Source organism: Mastacembelus armatus, chromosome 7, assembly GCF_900324485.2.
Source record: "Mastacembelus armatus chromosome 7, fMasArm1.2, whole genome shotgun sequence".
In the NCBI taxonomy this organism is placed as follows: domain Eukaryota; kingdom Metazoa; phylum Chordata; class Actinopteri; order Synbranchiformes; family Mastacembelidae; genus Mastacembelus; species Mastacembelus armatus.
In genome coordinates, this window is record NC_046639.1 from 2,939,332 (window position 1) to 2,953,728 (window position 14,397).

The 14,397-nt window shown below is 46.0% G+C and overlaps 1 protein-coding gene across 1 annotated transcript; it reads right to left on the reverse strand.

The window, feature by feature from the left end:
• Positions 1-126: 126 nt before the first annotated feature.
• Positions 127-14,131, reverse strand: zhx3b (zinc fingers and homeoboxes 3b). Its single transcript, XM_026332117.1, has 7 exons — positions 13,615-14,131; positions 6,622-7,531; positions 6,359-6,466; positions 4,691-6,259; positions 3,638-4,366; positions 1,737-2,019; positions 127-1,367 (listed from the first exon to the last, which is right to left on the reverse strand). The coding sequence occupies exons 2-7, from the start codon at positions 7,363-7,365 to the stop codon at positions 1,357-1,359; spliced, it is 3,444 nt and encodes a 1,147-aa protein (XP_026187902.1). The 5' UTR covers positions 7,366-7,531; positions 13,615-14,131; the 3' UTR covers positions 127-1,356.
• Between the last annotated feature and the right edge of the window lie 266 nt (positions 14,132-14,397).

Below are 14,397 nucleotides of genomic sequence, written 5' to 3' on the forward strand. Positions count from 1 at the left end.
AGCTTTTTTTGACAGTAATGTAAAAGCAGAAAAATGTAGACTATAACCAGCAGCTGTTATTTGCCCACTACAGCTGCACACTGTATGGAGAACTTTGCTAAGATGACTCATGTAGGCCAACAACACTCACAAATTCATTACTTTTTGTTTATTCTGCAAATACCATCTGTAAAAATTATACATCAAGCCTAAGTATGGAACTCATAAAAGTTCACAGTTCTTTTACAGTCAAATTTATTCATAAGAAAGTTCCATAAAAACAAATGTACGTAGACGTCAGTGACGTGAAGAAGCACTTGATGCTACAACACAAACCAGATTCCATACAGTCTAATACATTGTCGCTTTTATTGTTTTAGACACAGCAGGGTGCTTGCCCTCTTTGGGTGAAACAATTCTAGACATCTTCACACTGAACAATTACATGTTCTATTTAACCAAAGGTTAAGCACAGTTAAGAAATGAAAAGTGAGTAGAAAGGTGACCAAAAATATTCTCAAGAATTGATCAAATCAACATCAGTGCAGAATAGCACATAAGATGCTGTGACCGGCCTAGCTAGTACATTTAAAGTAAAATGCTGCAAGCGTGAATTCAAGGTCTGTGAGTGCATGATGATGTAAAAATGGGAGTATCATGACACAATGGAAAAACAAGTTTCATTTAATTTACTTTAAGGCTTAGGCAAGCACCCTGTAGCAAAGAGCTGTGCAGTTTTTCGTACCTCAAAACAAACAGAACAGTCTCTCAACACTCCACTCATCGTCGCTTGAGAGCTGACTTGGTTGGTAACCCAACCCCCACCCTTGATCTGCTAACGTGTCAATCGCGACCACATTTCTCCCTTTTTTGTCCTTTTCTTCTTCCTCTACATCTACTCTTTTATTTTTTCTCTCTTTCTCATCTCAGCAGGCAGACGGAACAATCGCAGCAGAAAAATGCTGTCAGCCCGGCCCCTCCTTCCACAGCTACCTCCAGTCCTGCACTTCAGTTTGCACTGCAGCTTCCTTCTAGGGGAAAATGGCGGATGGAAGGCTACTGGAGAGGGTGTGTGTGTGTGTGTGTGTGTGTGTGTGTGTGTGCGTGCGCGCAGCAGAATGGTAGACAAAACAGGAGAAGAAGGGCCGGGAGTGGGTGGATGGGAGGGTTGGATGGAATAAGTGGCTTTAGTGTCCATCTTACATAGTGGGGGAGGTCATGCCTACCACCTGGAAGGAGAGAGACAGAGGGATGGGTGGAGATGGTTGCAAGGTCCATTTCCATCCAGTGATCCTGTTACAACCACATCTGCCATCTTTTACTCAAACTCCCAATACAAAGACCACCTGTGCTCCTTCCTCAGGCAAAACGGCCTCTTCAATTCGTACCTGCATTAAAAAAAAAGATATTTAGAAAACACATATGTATCACTTGTATTTGTTTAAAACACCGAAGGTGACACAGGTGTTAAACTCATCATGATCATAATTATATATTAAGGAGACATGCTGTGGCACGAATGATTATTCATCCATATTTCCATTTACACTATTGGCTGATTATCTTTCTCATGAAAATTGAAAATCCTGAGGCTTTGGAATAGCTGGGATAAAAACATACATGTTGACTTCACCTAAGCCTCAATAATGACAGATGTTAGTTGTAGCCCTCTGGTCACAGTATGATTAACTCTTTTAGGTCAATCTTGAGGAAACTTTATTACTTTTGCTAATGATTACTGTAGACATGAAGACTACCTTCAGTAGGATTCACAGTCTTGTCTGTTGTGGCCTTCTCTGCTTCCGCTGTGACGCCACACACTGACTGCTCCATTTTCACCTCCATCCCTCCTCCTGGCTGCGGCTCCAGAGGGGAGGACCCTGTTGTTTGTGACTCGGCTGCCACACCTGACGCAACTGCTCTTGGTCCTGTTGAACGAGCTGCAGCGGTTTGTTCTACCCGGGGCAAAGACGCTTTGGTAGAGAACCAATGTTGCACCAAGTCTGTTGTTAAACCACTTTTCTGAGCCAGTTCCTGTAACTGAGAATAGAGAGAGCAAACAGAAAGAATGATCTCTGTTAGTTTAGACATGCATGGCAAAGCTCATAGAGCCATTTTATTGTGAGAACATATTTTAAAGCCTTCAGCTTTCAGGATAAGGGTAAATGCTGAAAAGATATTTTAACAACTGCAAAATTACATAAGAGTCAAACTCATCAAACTAGCAGAAGTTTGCAGGTTTGCACTTTAGGACCTACAACTGTCATAACAGAGCGTTATGATGCACACAGCTACTGCTTTCAACTTCTGTTATCCCATATAGGTAGCACTTATATACTAAGCCCTATAATGGCTATGAACACTTTCATACACACAGGATTGCTTATTTATACCATCTTACATTGCCCGGCCACTTAAAGCTTCGTCTACACAATGTAATTCAACCTAGTACAACAGTTCTGCCAACATTCTTCCTTTTCAAAGCTTCGGTTTATGTTAAACTTTTGAAGATGCGTTCCTTCATCTACTTAATATACATATGTACATTACACACCTTTTAATATAATGTAGCCCAGTGCAACACGACATCAGGCTACAGCCTCTGTTAAATACCTCTCTTATAGCAGCAATCATAACTGAACTATCTCTTCAAGTACGCGTGCAGACGAACTCAATAACAGAAGTGAATGTTGATATGGTGGGAAAAAAAAGAAAGAAGAAGTAGAAGCTCCTTTGTTGTCAAAAAACATGACAGTTACTGATAATTTAATTAAAGTACCACAGAAACCAAAATAAACACACACTACCAGTCAAAGGCTTACACACACTTTCCCCATGAGATGGATGAGAAGGTGTGTGCAAACTTTTGATGTAGGAATATCTAACAAGTCTGTTTCACACTTTAGACCTCACCTCTGGCAACATGTCAAAGTCTTGAGAGCAGCTTTCTAAACAGTTTTTTCACAGTCACACTAACATTATATAGTTTAACACCCTGATAGACATGAAATATGTATTTTCAGTGCAACTAAGAAGCATCTAGATGTCAAGTCCTCAGTTATTGTAATATTATATCTTAAAAATTATGCAGTTTTAAATTCTGGCTAATTTGGCATGTTACTCTGGGGACTTCTGTCTTTTCCATCTTAGAAGAGGTTTAAGCTACAATAAGTTACTTGGTTTACTATAAATAAATGAATGAATTAAACACAAAACAAAAAAAAACTAAATTTGGCCAGCAACAGTTTCTAACTGAAGAAAAAAAAAAAAAAAAAATCCTTAAATGACATGACAGTTACTGAACTGAATCACTGAGGTTGCTGTTGCCCCAATTCACAATAATGTAGAATTAATATGTAAGAAGGAAGTGAAATTTTTTTTTTCAGTTGTGTGACTTTGCAGTCATTTACATGTAAACACCCCAAATATCTTCTAACACATTCAGTTAAGAACATGCATTTCTCAAAGTGTCAACACGAGACACTTGTGGGGGAACTTGTTAGTACATTTTCTCCTATAGAGCAGTTACTTTAAGAGAAAACTGTGTTAACACTAGAAATACAATCAGCACATATTAATCTGATTCTCAGGTTTTAATTCATTTAACACTTTGAATGCCTCTAAAAGAAATCATGGAAACACTATTTGTTGTCAGTACCTGCGACTCCTCCAGCCTGCCATGCATTTCGAGGTGGTCTTGGAGGATCTGTGTGTTCCCTTTCTGGAGGTCCTCCTCTAGCGTCATGTTCTGGTACGCCTCCAGCCACTTCAGTTGACCGTTTTTTTGCACATAACGGCAGTCCCCAAACCATCGCACTACTTCCGGTCTGGGCAGTCCAGTTGCTGAGATGAGTTCATCATACTGAGCAGCACTGGGCCACTGGGTCCGGGCATAGACTTGTTTGAGCAGGTGAAGCTGCTCTGCTGTCTTCTTACCTCGGGCAGCTGTGGGCTTGGGAGAGTGGGATGATTTGGTTGTTGGGGTGGAGGACAGGGATGGTTTGGCGGTGGATGAAGGAGTGGGGCCTGGGGAGGTTGCAGGCGTGGTGCTGACCTGAAGCGGTAGAGCGGAGCTATCCGACTCGTCTCCCTCCGCTTTGCCATTGGCCTCCGTCACCCTCAGCATCTTCAGGTTTATTTTAATCGGGTTGACTTTCAATTCTCCTGAGCTGTCCTCTCTCTGTCGCTCCTCCTCATCAACCTCCTCCTCCTCTCTCATTGCTCGCTCTGCCTCCTCCTTCTTTTTCTCAGCTGCCATTCTCTTCCTCCTGTCAGCAAACCAACCATGGATCTCCCTTCGGGTCATCTTGGTCTCAGATCGCAGTCTGTCCACTTCTTCTCCTGATGGGTCAGGGCCCTGGGTGAAGCTGGCCTCCAGTGCCTTTACCTAAACAGCCAAAGTTAATACAAGCTTACTTGCTTGGATGAGCATATTTATTTATTTTCATTTTCAAACCGAGGTTGCCTTCATCACACTGATGTTAGTGTTAAGTCTGACTTGGTCTGATAAACTTTTTTTTACCATGTTTTTGCAGGAGTTCTCCTGAAAACAGACTTTGTTAGTAAAATCGGTGGAGTCTCCATTTTAATTCTAAGAATAATAGACTGTTAATGGTAAAGAACTGAGCAATCACATGGAAAACATTTTGTCAGTCTACACTGCCTATTCAGTATTATGCCCATGGAGTACATACCAATGACAGATTCTCACCTGGTGGGGTTCTCTCTCCTTGTAGCGAATAGCTGTAAAATCAGGAGAAGGTGGTCTGGGGAGTCGGCGGGAAGGTGTGGTGGGTGAGGTGGGAGTCTGCGTTGGAGATGGACTCAGGGGTGCAGAGCTGTGCTGTGGCGTTTTTGCACCAGAGTTGCTGCCACCTTCCGAAAGGTCGACCGGGTTGGCACTGCCAGCGGTGCCACTCCCTGGTGTGCTCGAACTACTCTTTGTTGCAGTTGGGGTGCCAGACTTATTCTGTGCACCCGTGCTGGTGCGTGTACCCTTAAGGTTGCGGAAGTGGTAGCGCCGGTCACTGAACCACTTTCGGACTTCTCGTACTGTGAGCCCAGTCAAAGCAATGAGGCGGTCAACCTCCTCCTGGTCAGGAAACTGGCTGACCTGAAAACTATGTTTCAGAGCATTGAGCTGCTCCTGAGACTTCTTCCCCTTGTAAAAGCTCGGGTCCAGGAACGCATTCACAGGTGTCCGAGACCCAGGTGTGCTGCTTGAAGGAGCTACAGGAGTGGGGGAAGAGGATTTGGAGGCAGGGGAAGATGCCTCCTCCATCTTGATGGTTGGAGAGTCACCAGCGGTGGGCTCAACATCATCTGTGCTTGTGCTAGTTGTGGCACTATCGATGCTGCTGTCAGTATCCTTGCTCTTTTGCCCATCACTGCCTGTTTTGCTGTTACTGTTAACAGGTCTGTCTGTGCTGTTTCTGCTGTCTGTGATTACTTTGTTGTCACACTGCACAGTCTTGGTGTTGCCTTTGCTGATTTCAGTCTTCTTAGCATTTACATGACTGGTAACATTACTGTTGCTCTTCTCATTACAGTCTGCATTTCCATTGCTATGTTTACCATTGACACTGCTCACCTTACCATTGCTATGATCACTGCTTCCAAGACTAAGGTTGATGACACTAGCTTGACTGCTACTAATACTGCTAGAGCCCCCTCCCCCACTTCTACTACTGTTGCTAATGATGTTGCTCCCAGTGCTGCTGCTGCCCACCGTTCCCACCACCATGCTGACGCCTTTGTCTGCCACCAGGGCTGCAGCAGGGCGGGCCTGCATCATAGGGCGGGCTGCTGCCTGGGGCTTTGGTGTGACAGCCAGGGCCACAGGAGCACTGTTAACCTGGATACCATTGGCCATTACTGGCTGCGTAACAATTACCCCTCCTTGACTGACGAGAGATCCCTGAAGGATATGAGGGATCCCTGTGGCACCAAGTGACGCAGGTAGCACTGTGATTGTGTGCTGGGCTGGGCTGGGCTGACTCTGGGTCTGGTTCTGTGAGCTGGAGGGTGCTGTCTGTATGATGGTGTTGAACATTTTCCTCCTGGCCTCCTCAATCTCCTCAGGAGACCAACTGATGCCTTGTTTAAGTCTCTGGGCGGTGAACCAGATCTTGATCTGCTCTTCAGGGAACTTTGTGACCACGGTCAGGTAGCAGAGCTCAGCCTTTGTAGGGTATGGGAACTTACTGAAGGAGGTCTTCAAGAAGGAAGAGGAGTCCATGGAGGCACTGTAGGTGGGGATGCTGCTCAAAGGAATCATCACCTGGGACAGAAAATGTGACAATGAGCCTGGGAAGTTACTGCAGTGCATTTAACTTCTTAACACTCAGACACCTAAGGTAAAAAAAAACAAAACTATTACCTTGGGGAGATTTTTGGAGGAGGAAGTTGAGGAAGTGGAGGAAACATTTGATGAGGCTGTGATTGGTGCAGACTGATGAAGGCTCCTGTTCTGAACCACTGAGACCACCTATAGGAAAGAAATTTAAAAGAATGTAAATTAAGGAAAAGCTAGGCAAGTTTATTTATAAAGCACAATTCATACACAGTGATTCAAAGTGCTTTACAGAAATAAAAGACAAGTACAAAGCCAAAAAACAAAATAAGAAACAGCAAATACTTTACCTGTGTGATGGGGGTCTTCAGCATTGGCAACGCTCCAGACCCATTGACTATCTGGATCGCTGAGGGCAGTGTGACCTTGGTAGTCCCATTGTGGACTATTGTGGGAACGTGGGTGACTGTGACTGCAGCAGGCTCTTTTCTCTCTGTCTCTCTGGAGGCAGAGGTAGCGTGAGGGTCTGAAGCAGACTCATCTGTGACTAGGTGAGACACTACTATCCGTTTAGGCTCAGATTTGCCCTTCAGCATCCTCATAATTGGGGTCTTTGTGATGGAAATCTCACTATCCTTCTGTGAATCTGTCCCTGTCACCAGATTCTGCTCCACCACAACCCTCCTGTCTCTCTTCCTCAGCTGCAAAGTAGTGTTTATTGTGCTGGGGTGTACCCTGGCATTGTGTAGGGCCAGTCCCTCAAACTTGGGTGCTGAGACCCCACAGCTCACACAAAAGAAGCTGGGGTCTGTGCGGAAGTCTGGGTGCCCAGTGTACACATGATCCAAGAACAAGTTAAGGTCATGGGTCTCAAAGTTACAAGGCTTACATGTATAAGTGCCAACACCATCTTTGACATTGTCCCCTGCCTCTGGTTTGGAAGACTCTCCAGGGTCAAGGGGGCTATGTCTGTCTCCTCCAGGAAGCTTGGACTGACGGAGAAGAACAGGAGCATCCTGTTCAACTTCATCTAGTGGGCGTATGATCTTACTAGGTATCATACAAGGAGTAGTAGACTTCCTCTTGCTGGCCATAGTGTGACCACAGGGTGGAGAGAGTTGGGTCAAATGGCTGTAAATGGAGTGTGAATGAGATTATGAGTCGTTTCCAGTTGTCTATAGACAAGGTACGGGGGAAGGACATTACCGGGACTTGTCCATAGGTCCACTTGCAGTTCTTACTGCAATTATGAGGAAAAACCTGAAAATGAAAGAGGAGAACATATTTTAGTTGAAGCCATCAGTCAGCATGCAATGTACCTTGATTTATCAGTTAGTGAAATAAAATGTTACATTTCAGGGTCAAATGAGGGAAGAAATGAAAGTGCTAGAACAGAGAAATAAGATGAGATATCAGTACAGACCAGCTTCCTCTGAGCTGGAAGATCACGCACATCTGGTTGTTTCCAGGTAAAGCATCAATAGCACAGATAATAACAAAACCTTGTGAAAAGATTCAGCTGAGACCCTTAACATCCAGAGTTGCTTCTAAATCTCTGATTAAAAATAAAATCCAGCCTTCTCCTCAACTCCCCTGCTCCATGAAACTCAAGGCTATCTCTTTTAAAGGCATTCAAACCAGCTCTGTCTGCTTCTTCACCAAAGGCTTTTTGGGAGAGCTCCTGTCCTACCCCCTTATATCCCCTCCCCCACACAACTCTGTCTCACTTCCCCTCGTTCAGACACACCCCCACAGAGAGAACACATTCTGTATTTTTTTTTTAATCCAGAGCCTCTGCAGCTTCACCAAACACCTTCAAAAAGATTGCCACAGAAATACCCACTCTTGAATGTGCTGCTTAAGATTGTCTACTTGACAATTATTCAAGTGGGTGGTTCAACAGATGTTCCTTGGAGAGATGGCATTCTCACCCAACAATGCTACAGACGGTGCAGACAGACACACGCCAACCTGCACAAGAATATGCATCTTAAAAATTTCAGTTCACACCTAGATCACTTTTTCCATGCAAAATGGTGAAGCTTCCTGTGGAGGAGTTTTCCCTCCCTCCTCCTTCTGCTCCCTCCTTCTGACAGAGAGGTAGTGATGCAGTATTGGAGGACAGCTCTAGGGCAATAACTCTACCAATCACTCTGCACCGACATGACACCTCACGCACAGCGCAGAAAAAGCTCACAGAAGCTCAACAGCTTGCAGAGGTTCAACAGGAAAACCCCAAAAAACCTCTCAAAGTCAGACCCCTCCCTATGCAAATACACTTTACTTACAAAGTCAAACTAAATTCAGCTTTTCTGGTTGACAGCCCAAATCTAAAATAATCGCGTCCTTCCTATGTGCAAACAGGGCATTTCCAGGCAAATATTAAACTTGTCCTGGACTAGTTCTGCACGAGTTAACCCGTTGTGCACAATTCTGCTGCAGCACCACTATCTCACTCAGGTGAGCAAGTCACTGTCATCACTTCAAGTAATTTGCCTCTCTTCAATCATGCATAACTTATACAAATTGTAATTGCCTTCCTTCTCTTGTACCCACAGACACAGTCTTGCTTTGACACAGAAAGGTCATGGTACATTAGCTCAAAGCCATGTTAACCCTTACAGGTCTAGGGTGTGACCGCCACGCTTTCACACTCTCTGAGTGAAGGTTCACTTCTCAGAAGCCTGTAACCCCAGACCAAGTTTTGGCCAGCAAAAGTAAGTTAAGGTTCAGTACATTCTACATCCTACCAACTTCTGGGAATTTTTGAAATCAACACCTTGATAATCAAACAATGAGTTACAGCCTATAACAAAATTAGATTCACACTGAATTCGCCACCTTAGCCTGTTTTTCACCAGCCTTCTCTTTGGATCATGGAGTGGCAGGGGTTAACAGGCAAATGAAGTTTGCTACTGTGGGGGGAACGTGATGCCCCTTGTTCCCCCATGCACCCCCCAGAGAGAGTAACTGCCCTTGGCTTGGACTGTTGTGCACCCCTCCTACTCCCCTGCCATTCAGTTCTGCATCAGGGGGCACCGCTCTGCCAAGGCTGGCTGGTCATATGACCGACACAAAGGCTTATGGGTGGGCAGTTTCAGCCATCCATCACGTGGTTCTGCTGGGTGTGGGTGTGTAGGCGAGAGGAGATGGAGAGTGAACGGGAGAGGATGGTGGGGGATGGGCAGTCGGTTTGGGGTGAGGAGGCAAGAGGAGGGGTGTTAACTGTTATAGAGGAAGCACGAAGGTGTTTCAATGAGGAATTTTCTTCCCCGATACCCCCCTCCAACCAGCCAACACCATCCCACCCCACCCTGCCAACCCCCGCTCTTCAACACCCCCTTTTTGCTCCAAAACGACAATCACACACAGTCGTTCCCCCCCCTCCCCTCCCTGCTGCACTGCAAAGCCTGGAATGTTCCAACCCGAGCTCTTTAGCCAGTGGACATAACCTGGAGTTCAGCTTCACTGTCTGTGCACATGCATGCATTTCAGTGCCTCACGCTAAATAATACCTATACTAAAGCAAATGGTGAATACAGAAGAGGTTAAAGTATGAAACACAGTTACTGGCACATTTCGACAGCCATGAAGACCATACTGCATTGGCGAAAAAGTTCCCACTACATAGTGATATTATGCGAGACATCAATATTTGCAACTGTGTGAACACATCTGCACACAAAAGCCTCAGCACAGACCATAGCCTGCAGAGAACCAGAGGCCTCACACAGGTGAGGAATGAAACAATGCACAATGCAACCAGAGTAATTGTCAGCAATTCGAAATGGACAGCTCATGCCTCAACGACGCCAGGCTCAAGACCAGTTATGTTGACTCACTGGTTTGAGTGAATCGGCCAATGACTTTACTTTGAATACTGCACATAAGTTGACTGACCATGTGGTGATGATGGGTTTGTGTCTGTTATATGTGTCAACATTTGCATGTGTGGGTTTCCTGTGAGATTGAGAGTTGAGAGAGAAGAGAGGTGGGGTGGGCGGGGGCGAATGTGTGCTTGTATTTGTGTGTGTGTGTGTGTGTGTGTGTGTGTGTGTGTGTGTGTGTGTGTGCGTGTGTGTATGTGGCGTGCGGGGGTGGCTGCCTGAATGCCTGTGTGTGAGGCTTGTTTACTGAGGTAGTGAGGCTGCCATTTTCCCTGTGTGTGAGAGTCAGATCTCCCACTGACACACAAAGACATTGTTTTCACCCTCCTGATTCATAACCTATATTATCTACGCCTCATCAATGGCTCAGCACAGCATGACCTCCTTTCATCCCCTGGCCTGACTCTTGTCTAGGCCTGGGCTATATCCTCTGGGTACAGGCCAATAATAGCTCTCAGAACCGACAGCAATCCTACAGCTTGGCCGCACTAACTAACCTACTCACCACCGATCTGAGAACGCATGTGTATGCGAAAACTGTGTGGGTCTGTGTGTCTAACAAATCCTCTGTTTACTAGGAGAGAATAGGTGCACAATACCGGCAGCACTTTCCTTGTTTGCAACATTTCTTGCCTCCCCTCGTCTTTTTTCCTCTCTCTTCCTCTGTCTCTTCACCCTCGCTCCCCCTCCCTCTTCCAAACGTCTCTGCACCCTCTGCTTCCCTTCCTCCATCCCTCCCACCATTCCTTCTTCTCCTCCCTTTCCGAGCAAGTTTGGCCCAGGGAGACAGGTCGGCAGCGCCACTGGTGTGTTACTGTCCCCATGGCAACCACCTCCTAGCCCCCCCCCCCAACCAGCTCATTTCTCTGAAGCACATGCGTGTGGGTAAACACGCACACATATGGTTACTTAGACCAACAGAGACACACACACACACACCTCCTATGCCATCCTGTTCCTGGCTCTAGCAGGGCTTGTTTGTTCCACACACCCCTGTGAGTGGTATTTGGAGAGTCCCTACCCTGCTCCTATTTCAGTGCCTCCCTCACGCGGTGTTGATGTCTCCCTGCTAGGTGTGGTCGCCGTCGCCAAGGCACGCCATTGGCTCTTTCTGTTAATTCAGTGCCTGAGTCCCTGTCCAGACATCTGCCTGGGCCACTGCTCTCGGTGACTCCTGTGTTTGGCCTGCTGCGGCCTGAGGCATACAGGGTTCCTGCATTCACTGTAGGCAATGCAGGCATGGATACATAAACAGGCCTTAAATCCTGGCAGATGCTATCTCTTTCAGAGAGGACTGAAGAACCACCTCTTTCCCCCCCGAGGATTCAAGCTAATTACCAAGTCTGAACCAGAAGACAAACCCTTCCAAATCTAACCATCTCTCTCTGTTCACAAACACAAACTCTGTGATTTCTTTTTAATCCACTGTACCAAAACACGCACAGCTTGCCAGTTACTTAACAGACTCTCACCTCAAACAGACATGGCTCCAACTATCCTCCTCCTGTCAATCAATTCCAGGGTTTCGCTCACTCATACAGCTGATAACAACAATGGCTCACAACCCTAAATGCCTCCATGTTTTCTGTGCCTCAACTTCTTTCCACTTTCGTTTCGATCCCCTACTCAACCCAGGCAACAATGAGAAAACTTCAGTGACAGTGTTTCTATAGTGTGGTTCCATCTGCGTCTGAATCCTATTTGAGCTGCTCTCAGGTCACGGAGCGGATGGTTGCGTGGGCTGCAAACGGCTGCATTGCTGTGGCCACTGCCAGTGCATGCGTTAAACTGGGTTGCTGAAGGAGAGGGAGAGAAAAATGGCGGAGCACCATGCTCTGTGCTGTCCAACCTAAAATGGCTGACATCACAAGCTGTTAACCAACCAAGCAGAGCAAGAGGCCACTAGTGCTGCTGACCCGAACCTGCTCGCTCTAGACGTGTGAGCAGATCACACTGCTCTGCCCCCGAGGACTGTGAAAAGGCAAGAGTGGCCGCTGACTGTTTCTTTGTGTTAACACTTTGCAAGTAAATTGTCATTAATGCAGACAGGAAACTGATGAAAAGTCATTACTGAGGTACTGACACAGAGAGAATCTCAGTCTCATTACAACATCAGCTGGTCAATGGATGATTAGAAAAAAAATCCAATAAAACAAAACAAAAGACACTTGGGATGTGAAATGAAAAAGTGTAAGGTTAAAAAAAATATATATACTGATTGATTGTAGTGATTTTTCTTTTCGCACAAAGCAACCCAACCTGTCAGCTGCAAACCTAAAACTGAGGGAGAGAGAGAGGAAATAAGAAAAGAGGAGGTGGTGATTCAGGGAGATGTACAGCCATCACCACGGAAACACAAAGAAATAGAGCAAGATGAGACACAATAACAACAATAATAAAAACTTTTGCACAGATCTTATGAAGATTTAGAAGTTTACAGCCCTCACATCGAAGATGACCTGCACAGAGCCTGTTTGTTATCCCACTTAACCACAACAGTGTGGAAATACTTGTGCTGTTAGAACACAAGGTGCACCTTGGGTGATAAATAAGTATCTGGATTAAGCTCCATGTCTATACCTGGAACTAAGGTGGACAACAGACACACACATTAGCTGTCTGGGAAAGCTTTGCTCTAATCCCCAGAGCCTCACACACACTCATGACAACACTAACATGACAAATAACCGAGGCAGCAGCATGCACCTCACAACTGACTTCTGGAAAAAGCACGAACTGTGTTTATAGTTTCTGAAAAGTGTGTCAGCCTTAAACACCAATATTTGATCAGCTGTGGCCAAAATATAAACTCTCTAATAAACAGAGGCGCAGGGCTGAACAGTAGCAAACCAGGGGTAGAATTTCATCCAGGTAAGTACGAAACCCAGTGCTGGTCACAGCTGATGGGAGGTCAGAGAGGTTTCTAAGTTCATTCATAGCACAGGCTGGAGAAAAGGGGAAACTGTGCCGGTTCCGCTCCAATGAACATGTTACAGTAACGACTATGGAAACACTGTTTCTAAAGAACAACAAACCAACAACACATCACGGTTTGCAGTGAAACAGCACCTATAAGATAAAGAGGTGCTGTAGCGCAAACATTTCCGAAAATGATGCGTGTTCATCTTCCGCTCAACTTAGGCGGAGTGAGCCCCAACTTAATGGGCTCGTCTCTACAATATGTTTGAAACACTGTGATCAATTCAGAGGAGGACTAGGCAAGCCCCCAGTCCAAAACTACTCTCTCTCTCTCTCTCTCTCTCTCTCCCTCCCTCTCTCTCCCCCCCCCCCCAGCGCTGGCTGTCGCCATTTTAAGCAGGCGACATGCAGCTGGCCAGCTCTGCTGAGCCAAAGCGCAGCCCGCAAAGGTAAGGCTGCACGGTAGCTCACACAAGTTTGGGAAAGGTGCAACACTCACACGACCGTCTGGAATAAATTTAACACACAGTCACTCACCTCGCTGGGACGGAGCTCGGCGTCTGCAGCGCAGGGTTTAAAATAAAAAGTTTGCAGTGATACGGGCTCAGTGGAGCCACGGACCGACGGGTGGTCTGGGCTTCACTGATGGTAACTCAAAGGTGTGAGCCCCCTCCGTCCATCGGCTGCTGATAAACGTGACACCGGAGCCGGACCGGTCCCTACAACAGCCCCCTTTTTGCGCTTGTTTATTTCGAGTGGCTCTCAGTGTTAAAGCAGGCAGCGTAGGGGAGGAAAATACGACGGACGTGCCGAGGGAAGAGACGGACACGTGATGCAGACGTCACTGACGGTGGAGTTGGCGTGAGAGCTCGAGCTCCGCCGTGCAGAGAGCAGAAGTGAGTCAGACGTCCCATCCTGGCTTTGACCCGACGCAACAGGAGGGTCGTGGTCAAGTTCTCCAGATGGACCAAACGGTTCACGGTCCCGGTTGAACGTGATGTTACAGCAACTCACACCTGTCCCCTTCCCAGGTGACCTCTCTTAAAGAGATAGTACCGATGTTGTGGCAGAAAAGTTGGTCTGCGTGAACATCAAAACAGCAGCTGTGCACACGCCCACTAGTCTCACACAGTCCGCAATTAAACTACATTAGTTTAGAAATTAGTCATGGTTCATGCAACATAAGATCAAATCTAAAGCTCTAAATATAAAATAGAACTTTACAGATAGTTCTCTGTTATTCTCTGTGGGTCAACTTGTATTTGGTACTTTGATAAAAATCCAATTCTTTAGGAACATGTGACATGTAAAAACAATATA